At 41.6% G+C, this 14,617-nt stretch overlaps 1 protein-coding gene across 1 annotated transcript in view; it reads left to right on the top strand.

The window, feature by feature from the left end:
* The window catches only part of dgkh (diacylglycerol kinase, eta), a 78,733-nt gene that overhangs the window by 15,553 nt on the left and 48,563 nt on the right, over window positions 1–14,617 (top strand). The window contains 2 exon segments of the mRNA XM_042494573.1: window positions 4,271–4,381; window positions 10,190–10,270. Of these exon segments, the coding sequence (XP_042350507.1) occupies window positions 4,271–4,381; window positions 10,190–10,270 (192 nt within the window).

Below are 14,617 nucleotides of genomic sequence, written 5' to 3'. Positions count from 1 at the left end.
CAAAGGGTTAAATACTGACTGTTTCTACGTAGTCCAAAATGTGAGAGCACTATTATTTTAGTATTGTGCTATGCTATAAAGTATTTTAAGATACCAGTGTAGTTTAGTACCATATTTTGCGGGTTAATGTGGTGTACTGTAACATAGTGTAATAAGGTTTCGTATAGTAGAGATTAATGTAATTTGATGTACTGAATCTGAGCCTGTCAGTGGCAAAAACAAGCACTTTTAGTGGACGTAAATTAACGATGCACAAATGCCCCAAGTGGTTACATTGCAGCCTGTAACCAATGCTCAATACTGGACCAATTTTAAAAATAGTTGTTCCTATTAGTCACTCAGACACAAAGTCATGGGAAAATATGGCCCAGTTTGAAAAATACTGGACTAATTCTTTAAGTAGTGCTTTTTGGGAGACCCCTGCCTGCACTCTTTAACCCCCGGTGTTCTCCGGTAGCCCGACGTGTTTAAATGAGGAGATGACTTCATCTGCCTTGCTGCTGTATTTCAGTCCTTATAGGGAAGTCAGATTCGAGGTATTTCACCTTAATCCGCTGCAGGAATTTGGTCTTGAGGCCGTACCTACGGAAAGGGAAGCAGGGCATTAACGTAGGTAGACAGCTGTGTCAGAGAACTCGCAGTGTGTCCTCTTCCTGTTGTGTTTTTACGCCCCTCGGTCATCGTGTCTGTCCAAACAGACTGAACTTTACGGGTAGATGTGTGTTAATACAGACCTCATTTGAATCCCAATTCCTTCATTAAAGTGGTCTTAAAATATTTCTTACTTTAAGGATGGACCCACTTTGTTTCAGTCAAGGACTGTGTCACCACTTAAAGGAGCACTCCACCGTTTTCACTTATTTTTTTGTGAAAGTCTCGGGGATTACGACACAGATTGCAAAAAAGTTACACTTCAATTTTTTTAGATCTGGAGAGAGAAAAAAAATAAATGTCATAAAAATAATCCCTGCTAGATTACGCATTTTTTTAACGGAAAGTGTGTGTTACAAACTAGGGTGTAAGCGTCTAATAAAATTAGCTGCCATACTGGATTGTGGGAAGGTTCGACATGGTGTTTTTGGAGCAAAAATCAGGATATCTCAGCTTCTGCTGTTTTAATTTTGACTTTTTCTTTGAAATCTCTCTCTAGCAAATCACAAACTTTGTAAAAATGCAATACAGTATTATGAAGTTGTTCCTCTTCAAGAAGTTCACATTTTCTCTCATTCCTCTCATGTTATTTAGCCGTCATAATATTATAGATTGAGTTTAATCTGTCCAGGTTTTGAGGTATCAGACTCTGAGACTTCAGCCACAGTCGCAACGCAGTTAATCTGACTGTGATAATGTTTTTTTTGGTCACAGTATTGAACAAGAAGAGTTTCACATCAGTGTCTCTTTATTGAAGCAATGCCAGAATTAATAGTGATAGTAATTAAGGGATCTCGCCAATCTCTTATCACTTGTAAAAAAATAACAACTAATATTTAGGATAATGATAATAATGGTAATGATAATGATAATGCTTTATATAATTGAACTAAAATGCAAAGATCCTTCTTTGATATTTGACCACTGATGGTTTTTCTACTGTCCTTTTTATGTGGAACTACACACATTTTTGTGAAGTAACATAAAAACAGATTTTGAATCAGTGCATGTGGTACATAAGTTTAAGTTTTTTTTGTTTTTTGTTTTTGTTTTTTTACATATGAAGCATTTAGATAAGTGCGTTATCTGGAGAAAGCATGGGAGATGAGAAAACAAGCTCTTTATCAAGATAAACAAAATTTGTAAAATGTATTTTTCAACGTGCAATACATTTTTTTTTGCAAGAATAGTGGTAATATATTTGTAGTTTTATTTATTTATTTATTATTTATTTTATTTTAAATAATTATTTTGCAGGCATCTCTTAAATCAGAGGATGAAGGTTACGTTGTGATGGTGTCTTTTAATCCCACATTGGACGGGCCAGACTGCCATTAAAGAGAAAAAAACTAACAAATTAATTAAGTGTAACATGATCTCCTAGTATGGCTCTGTGTACGCCGGCTTCATCCACAGTGGCGTGTGTGTGTGTGTGTGTGTGTGTGTGTGTGTGTGTGTGTGTGTGTGTGTGTGTGTGTGTGTGTGTGTGTGTGTGTGTGTGTGTGTGTGTGTGTGTGTGTGTGTGTGTGTGTGTGTGTGTGTGTACAGTAAAGTGTGTATCCAGTGTGAGCCAGTACTCTGCAGCAGTGTTTTCTGTGTTTAAGTTGACACAGCTGGTGGGCAGGATGTCAGCTTCAGGCCTCTGTCTCTGTTTGTAATTCTTCCCTCAGAGAGCAGCCTTCCTTTGCTATAAATAGCCTCTACATGTGTGTGTGTGTGTGTGTGTGTATGTGCGCCCCACCTCTCCTCTGTGTGCCCAGAGAGACCGATGTTCCTCCGTGCAGCGTTTCCATCTGTATGTGTTTTATCTTTTCCATGTCCACTGTTCCATGTCTCGCTGTATTTGCTCTGTGTGTGTGTGTGTGTGTGTGTGTGTGTGTGTGTGTGTGTGTGTGTGTGTGTGTGTGTGTATTAATGCGTGCGAGATGATGGTGGTCGTAATGATGATGAGTGTGTGTACCGTGTTGCACATGGAGAGATGGTTTGATTGGATGTGACACACACACACACACACACACACACACACACACACACACACACACACACACACACACACACAGTGGCTGTATAGGAAACAGGAAGATCTTATTTCTTTCACCGTCTTTTCATCGTTCTTTTAGGTTTTTTAAAAATATCACAAATCCATTTTCACTCTCCGAATTGTTTCCTCTTAAACTTAAAGGGATAGTTCAGATTTTTGTAAATGGGTTTGTATGAGGTACCAATCTTGAGTGTGTTAACTATTGTAGATGTCCGTTTGCACGCCCCTCGTTTAGAGAAGCAGCACAAGCACCGACACAAAATCTAAGCAATGCATTGCTGTGGTTGGGGTCTGCAATAAAACTTATTTTAGTCACCGAAAAAAGTCCCACCTCGACAAAAGCAATATCAGCTTAAGTCCATGCTTTATTTAGAATATTTTCACTGTTTTATTTGAATGTTAGAAAGTGATTTCCAATAGGAAAATAAAGCTGTTATATCGAGAAAAACAGTAATTTAAAAACACAGGAACTGCTGGTCTACAGCTGCCTCCATCAGTTAGTTTGTGTGCTTGTGTGACCTTTAAAATCGGTAAAAATTTCTTTTTAAAAAGTAAGAAAAGCAATATACAACTTAACAAGATATGGCCGAAAAGTTGGTGAAAAATTAAGAAAAAAAAAAAGGAAAGTAAACAAAAACATAGAGACCTAAAGAAAAGTGTCAAAAATTAAATTCAAATATATTATTATATTTTATTATTTTTATTTCTGAAACACAGTTTTAAATATATAAGTAAAAAAAATTTAAAATATAGTTTGGTGGACATTTTTAAAATGGTATTTAATTATCCATCCTCACTGATTTTCAGATCATTTTTTGTCTCTTATGTCACCTTTGATTTTTTTTTTTTTTTTTTGGCAGTCGCAGGACAATCCCTGTCACTGCTGACGGACATCTACTGTAGGTAACACCGACTATGGAAATCATATAACCCCACTTCAAATTGGTGATTTCTTCTTTCATTGCTCATTGCCTCAGGCATCTGAAAGCAGCATCAGAAAAGTGATAAATCTGGGTTTAAAAGAGTTAACCCCGTCTCTTTCCTGCGTTTTCCTCCTCTTTCTTCTCTGCCTTGATTTCAAAAACCGTCCTGACGTGATCACGCGACTCTGTTTTTAGACTGTCGAACTCGCACGGTGGAGGACATATTTGTGTTTGGTGGAGTTCCTCCGAGTTCAGCAGATGTCCGAGGCAGCAGAAGCAGTCAATGGGATGCCGTCCTCGCCCTTTGTCCCCCCTCTTTCTCTCTCTCCTTTTACGTCTGTCGTTCCTCCTTCCTGCGGCCCAGGGGAAGGGGTCGAGTGAGAGTGATGTGTGTTTATAGCTCTTCAGAGAAATGAGGGGTGGAGTGTGTAATGGGTTTCCTTTCTTCTCCAATCTTCGGCCTATTCCTCGTCTCCCGTGCATAAAATCGGTGCTCAGATTCACACACGTAAACAGCTTTTGTAGCGTGACGGTTTCCTGTAGATAAACACGAGAGAGCGCTCTGCATCTGAGAGAGAGAGACGCCTGTGAGAAAGACTTTCTGATGATATAATAAAACAGTCTTTTAAATTTTGATTGTGTCTCCTCCCTGCAGACGAGTATAAAGGAGGGCTTGCTGCTGAAACAGACCAGCTCGTTCCAGAGGTGGAAAAAACGCTACTTCAAACTGAGAGGCCGAACTCTCTACTACGCCAAAGATGCCAAGGTGAGATTCCCGAGTTTATCCGAGTGCAACACACATAGCTGAGCAGGATTAAAGCTCTCAGGTCTTCAGTCCGTAAACGTTCATCTTCAATTTCTGCTGTTTTATTCCACTAATGACTTTCTTTGGAGTCTGGAGACAAACTCTTAAAGGTTCAGAGAGGAGCAGCCATCTTAGAGGAATATTCCTACATTTTGGGAAAAATGCTTATGTTAGATGAGACATGGTGGTTTCCATTAACCCTCAAATGCGCAAACTGAAATTACGAATACAAAATATGTCAAATAGAAACATAGAAATTTTGAGAAAACTCCCATTTATTGCAAAACGTTTTTCAGTGGTTATTAAAAACAGCCATACTTTGCAAAACTGCAATGTTTACACTTCTTAGTCTTTTCTAGGTCACATGATGCTGTGAGGTCACATGATGCTGTGAGGTCACATGATGCTCTGAGGTCACATGATGCTGTGTCTATGTGCTTGTCAGTAGGAACTGGCTCCCTCATGATGCAGCAGGAGCTACAAGAGCTGTTATTGCATCACATAACTCTGAGAAAATTTCAAATCCACAATTCCTCTGTGAAATCGTGGACTACATCTCCCAGAAATCCCTTGGATTGGAAATGATGACGGCTAGTTTGGTGGCTGCAATAACGATAAAGCTGCTAATGTTTTGAACATCCGTTGCCATGGTTACTGGGATGTTATCACCAGAGGAGAAGCTGCAGAGTGTCACTCAGTGGAAACACAGTCATTTCGCAATTGTGTTTTATCCACATTTCAAAATTATTAATTAAGATTTGTGCAAATCTGGAATGAAAACCCACCTACTGATACTCATTTCTGTGCAGTAAATATGTAGCCGGAGCCAGCAGCTGGTTAGCTGAACGTAGCACGAAGACAGGAAGCAAGGTTCAAGAAACAGTTCGCCCGACTCTGTCCAAAAGTAACAAAATCCGCCTTCCCAGCACCTCTGACTAAGCTGTTAAGCTCTGTGCGATTTTTGGGCTATCCCAGAGGAAAAGATGAACAACGTGAAAGAAATGTGAATCAAATCAACCAAATTTTATCATAAGTTTTTCTTTTCATTTTTTTAAAGAAAGTTTAAAGAAATAAGAAAAATGACGTAAAAAGTGCTTAAAAATGTTTTTTGGGGAAATAATTATAGATATGTAATTCTATTAATTATGACTTTAATTATTAATTATAATTTTTCACCTAGCTTTTTAAAAACGAGTTTTTGTACTTTGGGGAACATTTGAACTCTGAGCAAATTGGTGCAATTTCTTTCAAAACCACTGGAAAAAAGGCCATGAGCTTTGTTAGAGATGTTCAACAACTTTGTAGAATTAGAAAATTATTTTTTAAAGTATTTTTACGTATTGAAAATGATGTTATTGTATTAAGTGTTAAACATGATTTTGTGCCATTTAATTTCAGCCTGTGATTCAGTAGGTGATTCTGCATACATCAAACTTTGTCGTACACGAGTTTATTAAAAGCCACGCCGTGGTGTCAAAGTGGACTGACCTGATAAGACTGCAGAAATCTGGCTGTAGGAGGATTTAGATCTTTTTTGTACAAAAATCACAACATAAAGGTTTAAGTACATTTTAGTTTTTAAGTTTTTACCCTTTTAAAATGTCTTTCTTCTTTGCATCTAACCTAACCTTCCTGGTCTGGAACGTCTTTGTGTGTGTGTGTGTGTGTGTGTGTGTGTGTGTGTGTGAGATAGTCTGGCAGCGCCCTGGCACACTGGCAGGAGCGGGCGCTGCGCAGAGTGTCCAGGAGCCGCGTGTGCTGGCGTGTTCTGTCCGTGTGCTGGGCGGGCGCACAACGCTCCCCGCCTCCTCTGGGCGCCAGCGGATCTGAGGAAGGCCTAGTGAGAATTCGGGTCAGCACAGCCAGCGACGAGGGGCCAGGGGCCGCTCACCTATATATGATAGAGCTGCATTCATGCCATGTGGAGATAACGGGTCACGGTCTTAACATGTGAAAATATATCGAGTCACTGAGGGCTGAACGTTTTTCAGATGAGATGGAGAGTATAAAATTCCATGCATTTTTAATTTTTGGAGAACTTTTATGTCACCATATGGCATGAATGCATTTTAAATGATATAAGTATAACTGCAGGGAGGATGAAAACACACGTGTACAGACTGAAACCAAACCTGGGTTATCTTTTTAAAGCAGCTCATCCTTAAAAGGGATTGTGGCTTTTATTCTTTTACACCAGTGATACTCAACTTTCGCCTGATAGGGTGCCGGGCAGCCCCCCCAACCATTTCCAAAATTACAATAAGAATAAAGTGATTCAAAGCGGGATTGTTTAAGGTGCCAGAGTGCATAAAACAGCATCAAAATTGAGCTTGTTTTTAAAATAAAAAAGTGCCAGTGGAGGATCATCCACACCCCCAGCAGAGGTCCTAGCTAAGACCCTAATGTCCTAAAATCCAAAAATCAAATGCTAGAAATATCTTAAAATTTCTAGAAATGTCCTAAATCCTAGAAACATCCTAAAATCCTAGTATCTTAAAATCCTAGAAATGTCCTATAATCTTAACTGTCTTAAAATCCTGATACATCCTTAAATTCTAGAAATGTTCTAAAACCTCTGAAACATCCTAAAATCCGAAAAGCTTCCTGAAATCCTAGAAACATCCTAAAACGGCAAGAAATGTCCCAAAAAGACACCCTAAAATCCTAGCAATGTTCTTTAATGCTAGAAACATCCTTAAATCCTAAAAACATCCTAAAATCTTAGAAACATGTAAGGGGCCGCTGTGACTGGCCCCTGGCTTCCTGTTATTTTAAAAAGTGGCCCCCTAGGCAAAGCAGGCCGAGTGTCCCTGCTGTACACGGTGTTTGTCGTCTTGTCCTGCAGTTTAAGTCTCTTTCTGGCCATGATGGAGGAATAAAAAAATAAACTTTAAGTTATATGGATTTTTTGATTTTTTCCCGGCGGTGTGTTTGGATAATGATTTACGAGCGTAGCCGAGTGATTTCTCTCTGTCGTGGCCGGACAGTGACGTCAGCCGCTGTAGATAAGTGCCCATTCTCCACGTGTCCATCCCTCAGGTGTCTGGGAGGTGGTCTGGCTGGCTGTGCTGTCCTGTGCTGAGGACGCCTCACCTCCTCATTGATCCATCAGAGAGGCTCCATCTCAGCACCGCAGTTTGTCCGAAATCCTCTCCTCTTCCTTTAGCGACTTCAAATGATGATATTTTGAGGTACTTGTCCATAGTCGGTGTATTGTCGCAAATTAACCGTGGACATTTGACACTCGGCACATTTACTTGATGTTAGAAAAAGTCAAATTATTGTGTCAGGCCGACTAAAACTGGGCTTTTAAAATCCATGTAAACATGTTAAATCAAAATTTCTCGAAGTCAAACACACCCAGATAATTAGATCAGATGTCGAGATACTTCAACATGTAAACACCTCAGTCAGACTTTAACTGGACTCGGTGTTTTGCGCGTGTTTCTAGTCGCCGTGCCGGCCTCCCTCTGTGGTTACAGATAGGGACTGTTTGTTATTTATGAGGGGGAAGGGGTGCTGCAATACTGGGCAGCGGTTTTCTGTGGTTTTCTACCCTAAAGTTATTATGAATAAACATGAGGAATGTGATTGGGTCTGTATCAGGCTGTATAAATAATATCGGTTCATCGCAGCCAGCTGAAAGAGGTCACATCTCCACCTGCTGTGGAGGAGTCGGACATACTTCCGTCAATAAATCGATTCCTCCAGTGCTTGTATACTGGGACAAGGACAGAAGTCCAAATACAGGACATGGCCTAATCAAGCTATAACTGTAGCCCGACGAAACTTTGCGTATAAATACACTGAGTGTAAAAGGAGCTACTGACTCATCCGAACTAAACATCTGAACTATCCCGTTAAAGATAACCAAGTAACAGGTCGAATTAATGACAGGCAGCAGAAACAGTAAAACATGTAACAACCACACGGCCTGGTGTCAATTAAGGAATAGGAGAGAGGAAGTGGAGGAGTTAGGAAAGGAGGCTCGCTGAGGTCGCTGAGATGCAGCCGCTGAGCTGAGCTGTGGATCTCTGGGTAACAGAGGGTCTGGATGCTTGCCTTTGTCCACCATTCACTGTCAGCTTTCATTACAGCTTCCCTGAAGACAGTTCAGAGTGTGTGCCCACGCATATACAAGGGTGTGTGTGTGTGTCTGCGCGCATGTGTGTGTGTGTGTGTGTGTGTGTGTGTGTGTGTGTGTGTGCGCGCGCGTGCGCGCGCTGCGTTGGCGGTGGTGTGGTGAGCGAGAGACATACATACGCAAACGTGACGCAATGGCAGAGCAGCCAAGAGCGCCGTAACAGGGGGAGCAGTGTTTGTGTTGGCATGCCTCTCATACTCAGGCCCTCTTGGACGACACATTCGCACGAACTTGTAGGCATATGTGGAAGTGCGGAGACACATGCTCTCTCTCTCCAAACACACACACACACACACACACACACACACAGACAGAGGGCATTCCTTTGACGGCATTGGTTTTTTGGCCCGCGGCCCTTTAAGAGCTCAGCTGCGTGCCTTACGCATCACAGCCCTGTTAGGATATCATGTTCCTGTTTGTAGACTCTGGCTCTGCTCTCCGTCTGTCTGCGTCCAGTCGGCTCCAGCTCCTCCGCCACACAGAAATGCAATAAAACACATCAACGGTCGCGTCTTGTTATTCGCAGTGGTCTCATTTAGGTAGCAAGTCAAAACAAAGGAAACTCAGGAGGGAAATCCTCACAGCGCTGCAGGTTTAGAGAGCTGCTCAAGTGCATTTCCTGACACACGGAACAAAACGAGTTTACGCTCAGAGACGCACAAACCGGACTCATTGTTCTTGACCCGAACGTTTCTGAGCCTCCGTACTTTATTAACCCCTTCAGACCCATCAACTGCATTAAATCTGTTCAGCCAATGAAATTTTACTTTTTGACCCTTTAATGTCCTTACTTATAAAAAAAACATTGGATTATATTTCTTTGCATTTTTATTTCCTTGGGGCTGTAAAAACAAAAATGAAAACATACATAAATATAGGCCTCTACCAAATGGTTGAGATGGCTGTTTATGGTAATTTTAAAGGAAAAATTAAAATGACAAACCATGTATTTTTATAATGGATGTAATATGTTAATTTGCCAACATCAATCAAGTTGTGACCACGAAAATTTTCATTTTTTTATAGCCAACAAAAAAAAACAAAAAAAAGTAACAAACAAGAAAATTATCTGAAAAAGTGCAGAACATAAATAAATATGTATTTTATGACTTTATTTAATTTAAATATATAATTATAATGATTATCATTATAGTTTTCTGGACATTTTTCCTTTTTTATTTTTATTTTATTATTATTTTTTTTAATAATTAGCTTAGATTTGTTTAACCTTTACAAAAAAGCCCTCCATCGTGAAATGAACATCTGCCGTTTATTTTTTACTAAATAAGAGGATGTAGATGACACGCTTTTAGTTCGTTTTTCCAGCCGTTGATATTCGGATCATAATTTTTGTAAATGCTTTCCTGCAGAAGCTTCCATCTGATTCTGGTAAATTTCACCTGTTCATCTTCGGCCTGCTTTGCTGTGGCCATGACCAGACATTTCTCTCACAGCCAATCACAGTTCGCTCCATGCTGTAGTGTAAGCTACTGTAAGCTCAGTTTAACCCTTTGTTGTCCAGAGGCTCACTCTCTTGTTCTCTTTGTGCCCTCTATCTCTCCGCTCTCCTCTGGACTCCCCTCTTTTTTTTTTCTCTCTCTCCGCACGCCTCCTCTGTCCTGCAGTCCCTTATCTTTGACGAGGTGGACCTATCAGATGCCAGCGTCGCAGAGTCCAGCACAAAGAATGTCAACAACAGCTTCACAGTGAGTGCATCTCGCAGTCTCGACACCCACGCACGCACAAACACGTACGCACAAACACGTACGCACAAACACATACGCTGGGAGATCACAGGCAGAAACACGTGTCACGCAGCGAGGCTGGTGAGTGAAGAAGCACACGAACAGCAGATCGAGATTCCCACTCAGCCGTAGTGTAATGTTGTTGTGATGAAAACATATTCAGACTAATTTTGAAGATGAGGCTTTATTTATTTTTTCTATTCAAAATTGTGTTAAGGACTCAGCTCATAGGGAGGTTCATAGACAATAAAACAAAATAATTTTAACAAAATAATATTAATAAGATTAATGAAAAATAAAATATATAATAAAATAATAAAAACATTTTTGCATTTGCATACGGACATTAACGCCCGGGGCTCCAAATTCCACTGTACATTTTGTCCATTTTGGCTGACGTCCAACAGCCCGCTTCAGCGTGGACATGTCCTTCCGTCCGCTCCAGCGTGGACATGTCCACAGCCTGCTCCAGCATGGACATGTCCGACAGCACACTCCGACTGCAGCAGTTTTACGCTCCTGCAAGGTTTTCCAACAAAACACCTGTCATTGCGTGCTACAATATGCACGGAGGTGGCTGTTAACAGCGGCCATACCACTGATTCATCACATGTAAGCCAGGCATCACCAACTGGCGGACCGCGGACTGGATCTGGACCAAAACTTTGTCCTATCTGGACCCGTGGCCAAGTTCTAATAAAAAGTAAGAAAGAGAACAATATTTTTTAAGGAGTAGTGGTGTGCAATTAATCGAAAAATAATAGAAACCGACATTCAGAACTAACCGACATAATCTTGCCCGTGTTGGGTATTTCGGTTACGCGTTTGGTCTCACGCTCTCATGACACCGAGGACAATATCACACCCAAACACAGCGAGGGTGGAGGTGTTGAACAATCATGTTAAAAAATGAACAACTTTGACTGTAGAACAACTGAGCTCATTTTTATATAATGCTGGAAAGTTTAAATTAATAATAATAAATCATCATACGTTTATTACACTCCAACACACCATGGTCACATGACACTGTGTCAGTGAATAAAATAATCAAAATTAAAATAATCGTTCTTGAATCTTTATCAGTGTAAAATCAGTTCAGTTAATGGTGATATTGATTTTAAGTGTGAGGCTCGGACCTTTGCTGGGAGGAAATGTTAGTAACTGGACCTCTGTGAGTTTTAGTAGAATAGGTCCTCCAGCTGGTGATGCTGTTCTACAGTATATTTGTCATGTTCAATGTCTGACAGAAAATAAATATTTAAACCTAAATTAACCTGATGATATCTTCATATCTCACTGAGGAGTCAAAGGAACCTTTAAGCTCGACAGAAATAGTGATTTGATGTACATCGTGATATATATCGACATCGACTGATATGAAAAAAATATCGTGATAAGACTTTATTCCATATCGCTCGGCCCCAGTTAAAGGCAAAATGCAAGACTCTCACACTGAGCTTAAAAGAAACGAGCGCTCATAACTTTGGTAAATATCGTACATAAACAGTCTCGTACTGCGTTTTTGTTTACGGTGTGTGGTGTTTTGCAGTGGGCGGGGCTTAGCCGCTGCTCTTACAGACACGTGGAGCTCTGCACAGTGAGAGAGTGGACCAACGTTGCGCTCTGTGTTGTTTTACGTTAAATTAAAACACTTGTGTGACAGCTGATATTAAACAAAGGATCAGATCACTTAATAAGCTGAATATAACCGATCCCATCAGTCAAAAAATGCCTTGATTGACCCTGATACTGATGTTTGGGATCACATCAGGACATCCTCAGCTCAGTTCAGCTCTGACATTTATCCAGTATCTTGCTGAGCTGCATTTCTGATTGACAGCGTCCTATTCTTGGCACCAAACAAAGTCTCTGAGTTTAATGAAATGTCATAGTTGAGTACCATAAACTGCATATTTACAGCAGGTACGTATGATTTTTAACTAGCACCAGTGGACAGCGCTAACAGCTATGAGGCTTTTGTCCTTCAAGCGTAATGATTCACCTGCCATGTAGTACTTCTAAAAATAACAGTCCCACGGTTATATTTAGATATGTTGGTGCATTTCCCAGCATCGCTCCTTACGTTGCTGTCACATGCTGCTCATCGTGACACATGAAAACAAGTGATGTGAATGGATGCCTGTTTGGGAAGAGAGTGAGCAGCTGAGCTGGATGTGTGTGTGTGTGTGTGTGTGTGTGTGTGTGTGTGTGTGTGTGTGTGTGTGTGTGTGTGTGTGTGTGTGTGTGTGTGTGTGTGTGTGTGTGTGTGTGGGAGGTGGAGGGAAATAAGTATAATGAGCAATGAGGATGAAAACAGACAGTGAACGAGCTAGTGGTGCCCTGTCCTTTCTATAAATGTCTCTCCTCTCCGCGGGTGTTTCTATAATAAGAAACAGGGAGGAGGAGGAGGAGGAGGAGGAGGTGGGAAGGAGAACAGTGCCTCGGGGAGAGCGTGCGGCTATTTTTAGCAACGTCTTGAAAATGCTTCAGTGGGTGCCTGGGATGGATTAACGTCTGCCATATTCATAAATAAGATTACAGTGTGCCTGCTGCGGCATGTGTGTGCGGCATGTGTCGTGACCGTGTGTGCCGGGTTCATAAACACGCTGTGATAAAGACTCGGAGACGAGCTCCACATGTCCCTGTGAGCATCAGCATCCCACGAAGACGTGAGAGAAAGGGGGAGGAAGGAGGGATGTTTAAGGAGTAAAGAGAGGAGAAAGAAAGAGCAAAGGCACCTTTGCAAAATAACAGCAGGCCAGGGGCCAATCGCAGCGGCTCCACGCATGTTTCAAAGTTTTCAGGACGGTTCTCAGATTCATGGAAATTCCTGCGGCTTTAGCATGTTTCAAGGTTTTTATGACATTGCTGGAACATTAGGACATTTGTCTGATTTTAGGGGATTTTTTCAGATTTTAGGACATGTATAGGATTTAGGACTAAGGTACTATTCTGAGATTTTAGCACACTTCTAAGATTTTAGGACATTTCTAGGATTTTGGACATTTCTTAGATTTTAGGACATTTCTGGTACTTCATCATTTTTCTAGGATTTTAGGAAACTTGTAGGATTTAAGGACATTTCATGGATTTAAGGATGTTTCTTGGATTTTAGGTCATTTCTGGGACTTGAGCATGTTTCTAGGATTTTAAGATGTCTCTAGGATTTTGGCACATTTTTTGGATTTTAGGACGGTTATAGGATTTTAGGACATTAGGGGCTTATCTGTAGGACCTCTGTCGGGGGATGTGGGGGATTCTTCACCGGCACTTTTTTTGATCAACAAGCTCTGTTTTGATGCTTTTTTATGCTCTCTGGCTCCTCTCATCTAACTAAAGGTACAAAAACAGTTCACAGTGTGAATATCTTTATTTTTATTGTGAATTAGAAAATGTTTTGGGGGGGGGGGGGGCACCCAGCAGGGGCCAGATTTTGTCTGCAGGCTATAAATTGAGCATAAATGGAGGTGAGGACAAAATAAGGTTGAGAAATACCTCGACAGGCGGGTGTGAAATAACGGTAGTGATTTATGAGGACTGACTGCGGACTCGTTTAAGATGGCGAAGGGAAAGTGGAGGCAAGGTAGAGGAAATCCTGGAGTGATGTCACACCGTTGCTAACTGCACTCGCGCACACGCTCCCCGGGGAAAAGAGAGCGCGAGAGGGGCAGAGCGAGATCGAGGCAGGAGCGAGCAGCGAGAGTGGGAGACGGACGCAGAGGAAAAGAGGGAGAGTGGAGAGGAAATCCAGACAGGACGGAGCGAGAATGAGCTGTGAGACATAAAAGCAAAGGTAATGTGACGTGCCGAGTGGTGGCTCACCTGCAGCGCCAGCACACACGTGCAGATCTGTGTGATGCATCGACACAGTCACGCACACCGACAGGGGGAGACCGGGCTTCGCTGCACAGACTGAGGGAGAGAAAAAAAAAAACTGCAGAGGATGCTTCGCTCTGACTGTGCAGAGCAATTACCAGTCTCTCTGTCTCTGTGTGTGTCCGCTGTCTCCCTGTCTGTCTGTGTGACGGTCCGTCCTCTGGGGATGACTGAAGCTGCTCGCGTCCTCTCTGCAGGTCGGTGCCTCTTGATTGGACGGTTTGAAGGAGTCTAAGATGTTTAGTGATTTGTGTAGAAGCTCTGCAGATGTCTGCTCAGTGTGTGCATGCCTGCGTCCGGGGACCGGGGACCCCCTCGGGTGCTGGCGGGAATTTGGACATACCAGTAGACATACGGGAATGCTGAAATGTCACAAGAATTGAATTATGTCAGTTGGAGAGAAGAATAATTTCACTTCTTCTATGCACT

The sequence above is a fragment of the Plectropomus leopardus genome, chromosome 10, assembly GCF_008729295.1.
Source record: "Plectropomus leopardus isolate mb chromosome 10, YSFRI_Pleo_2.0, whole genome shotgun sequence".
Taxonomy (NCBI): Eukaryota; Metazoa; Chordata; class Actinopteri; order Perciformes; family Serranidae; genus Plectropomus; species Plectropomus leopardus.
The sequence above is the reverse complement of the archived record's forward strand: the minus strand, read 5'-3'. Positions and strand labels throughout refer to the sequence as shown.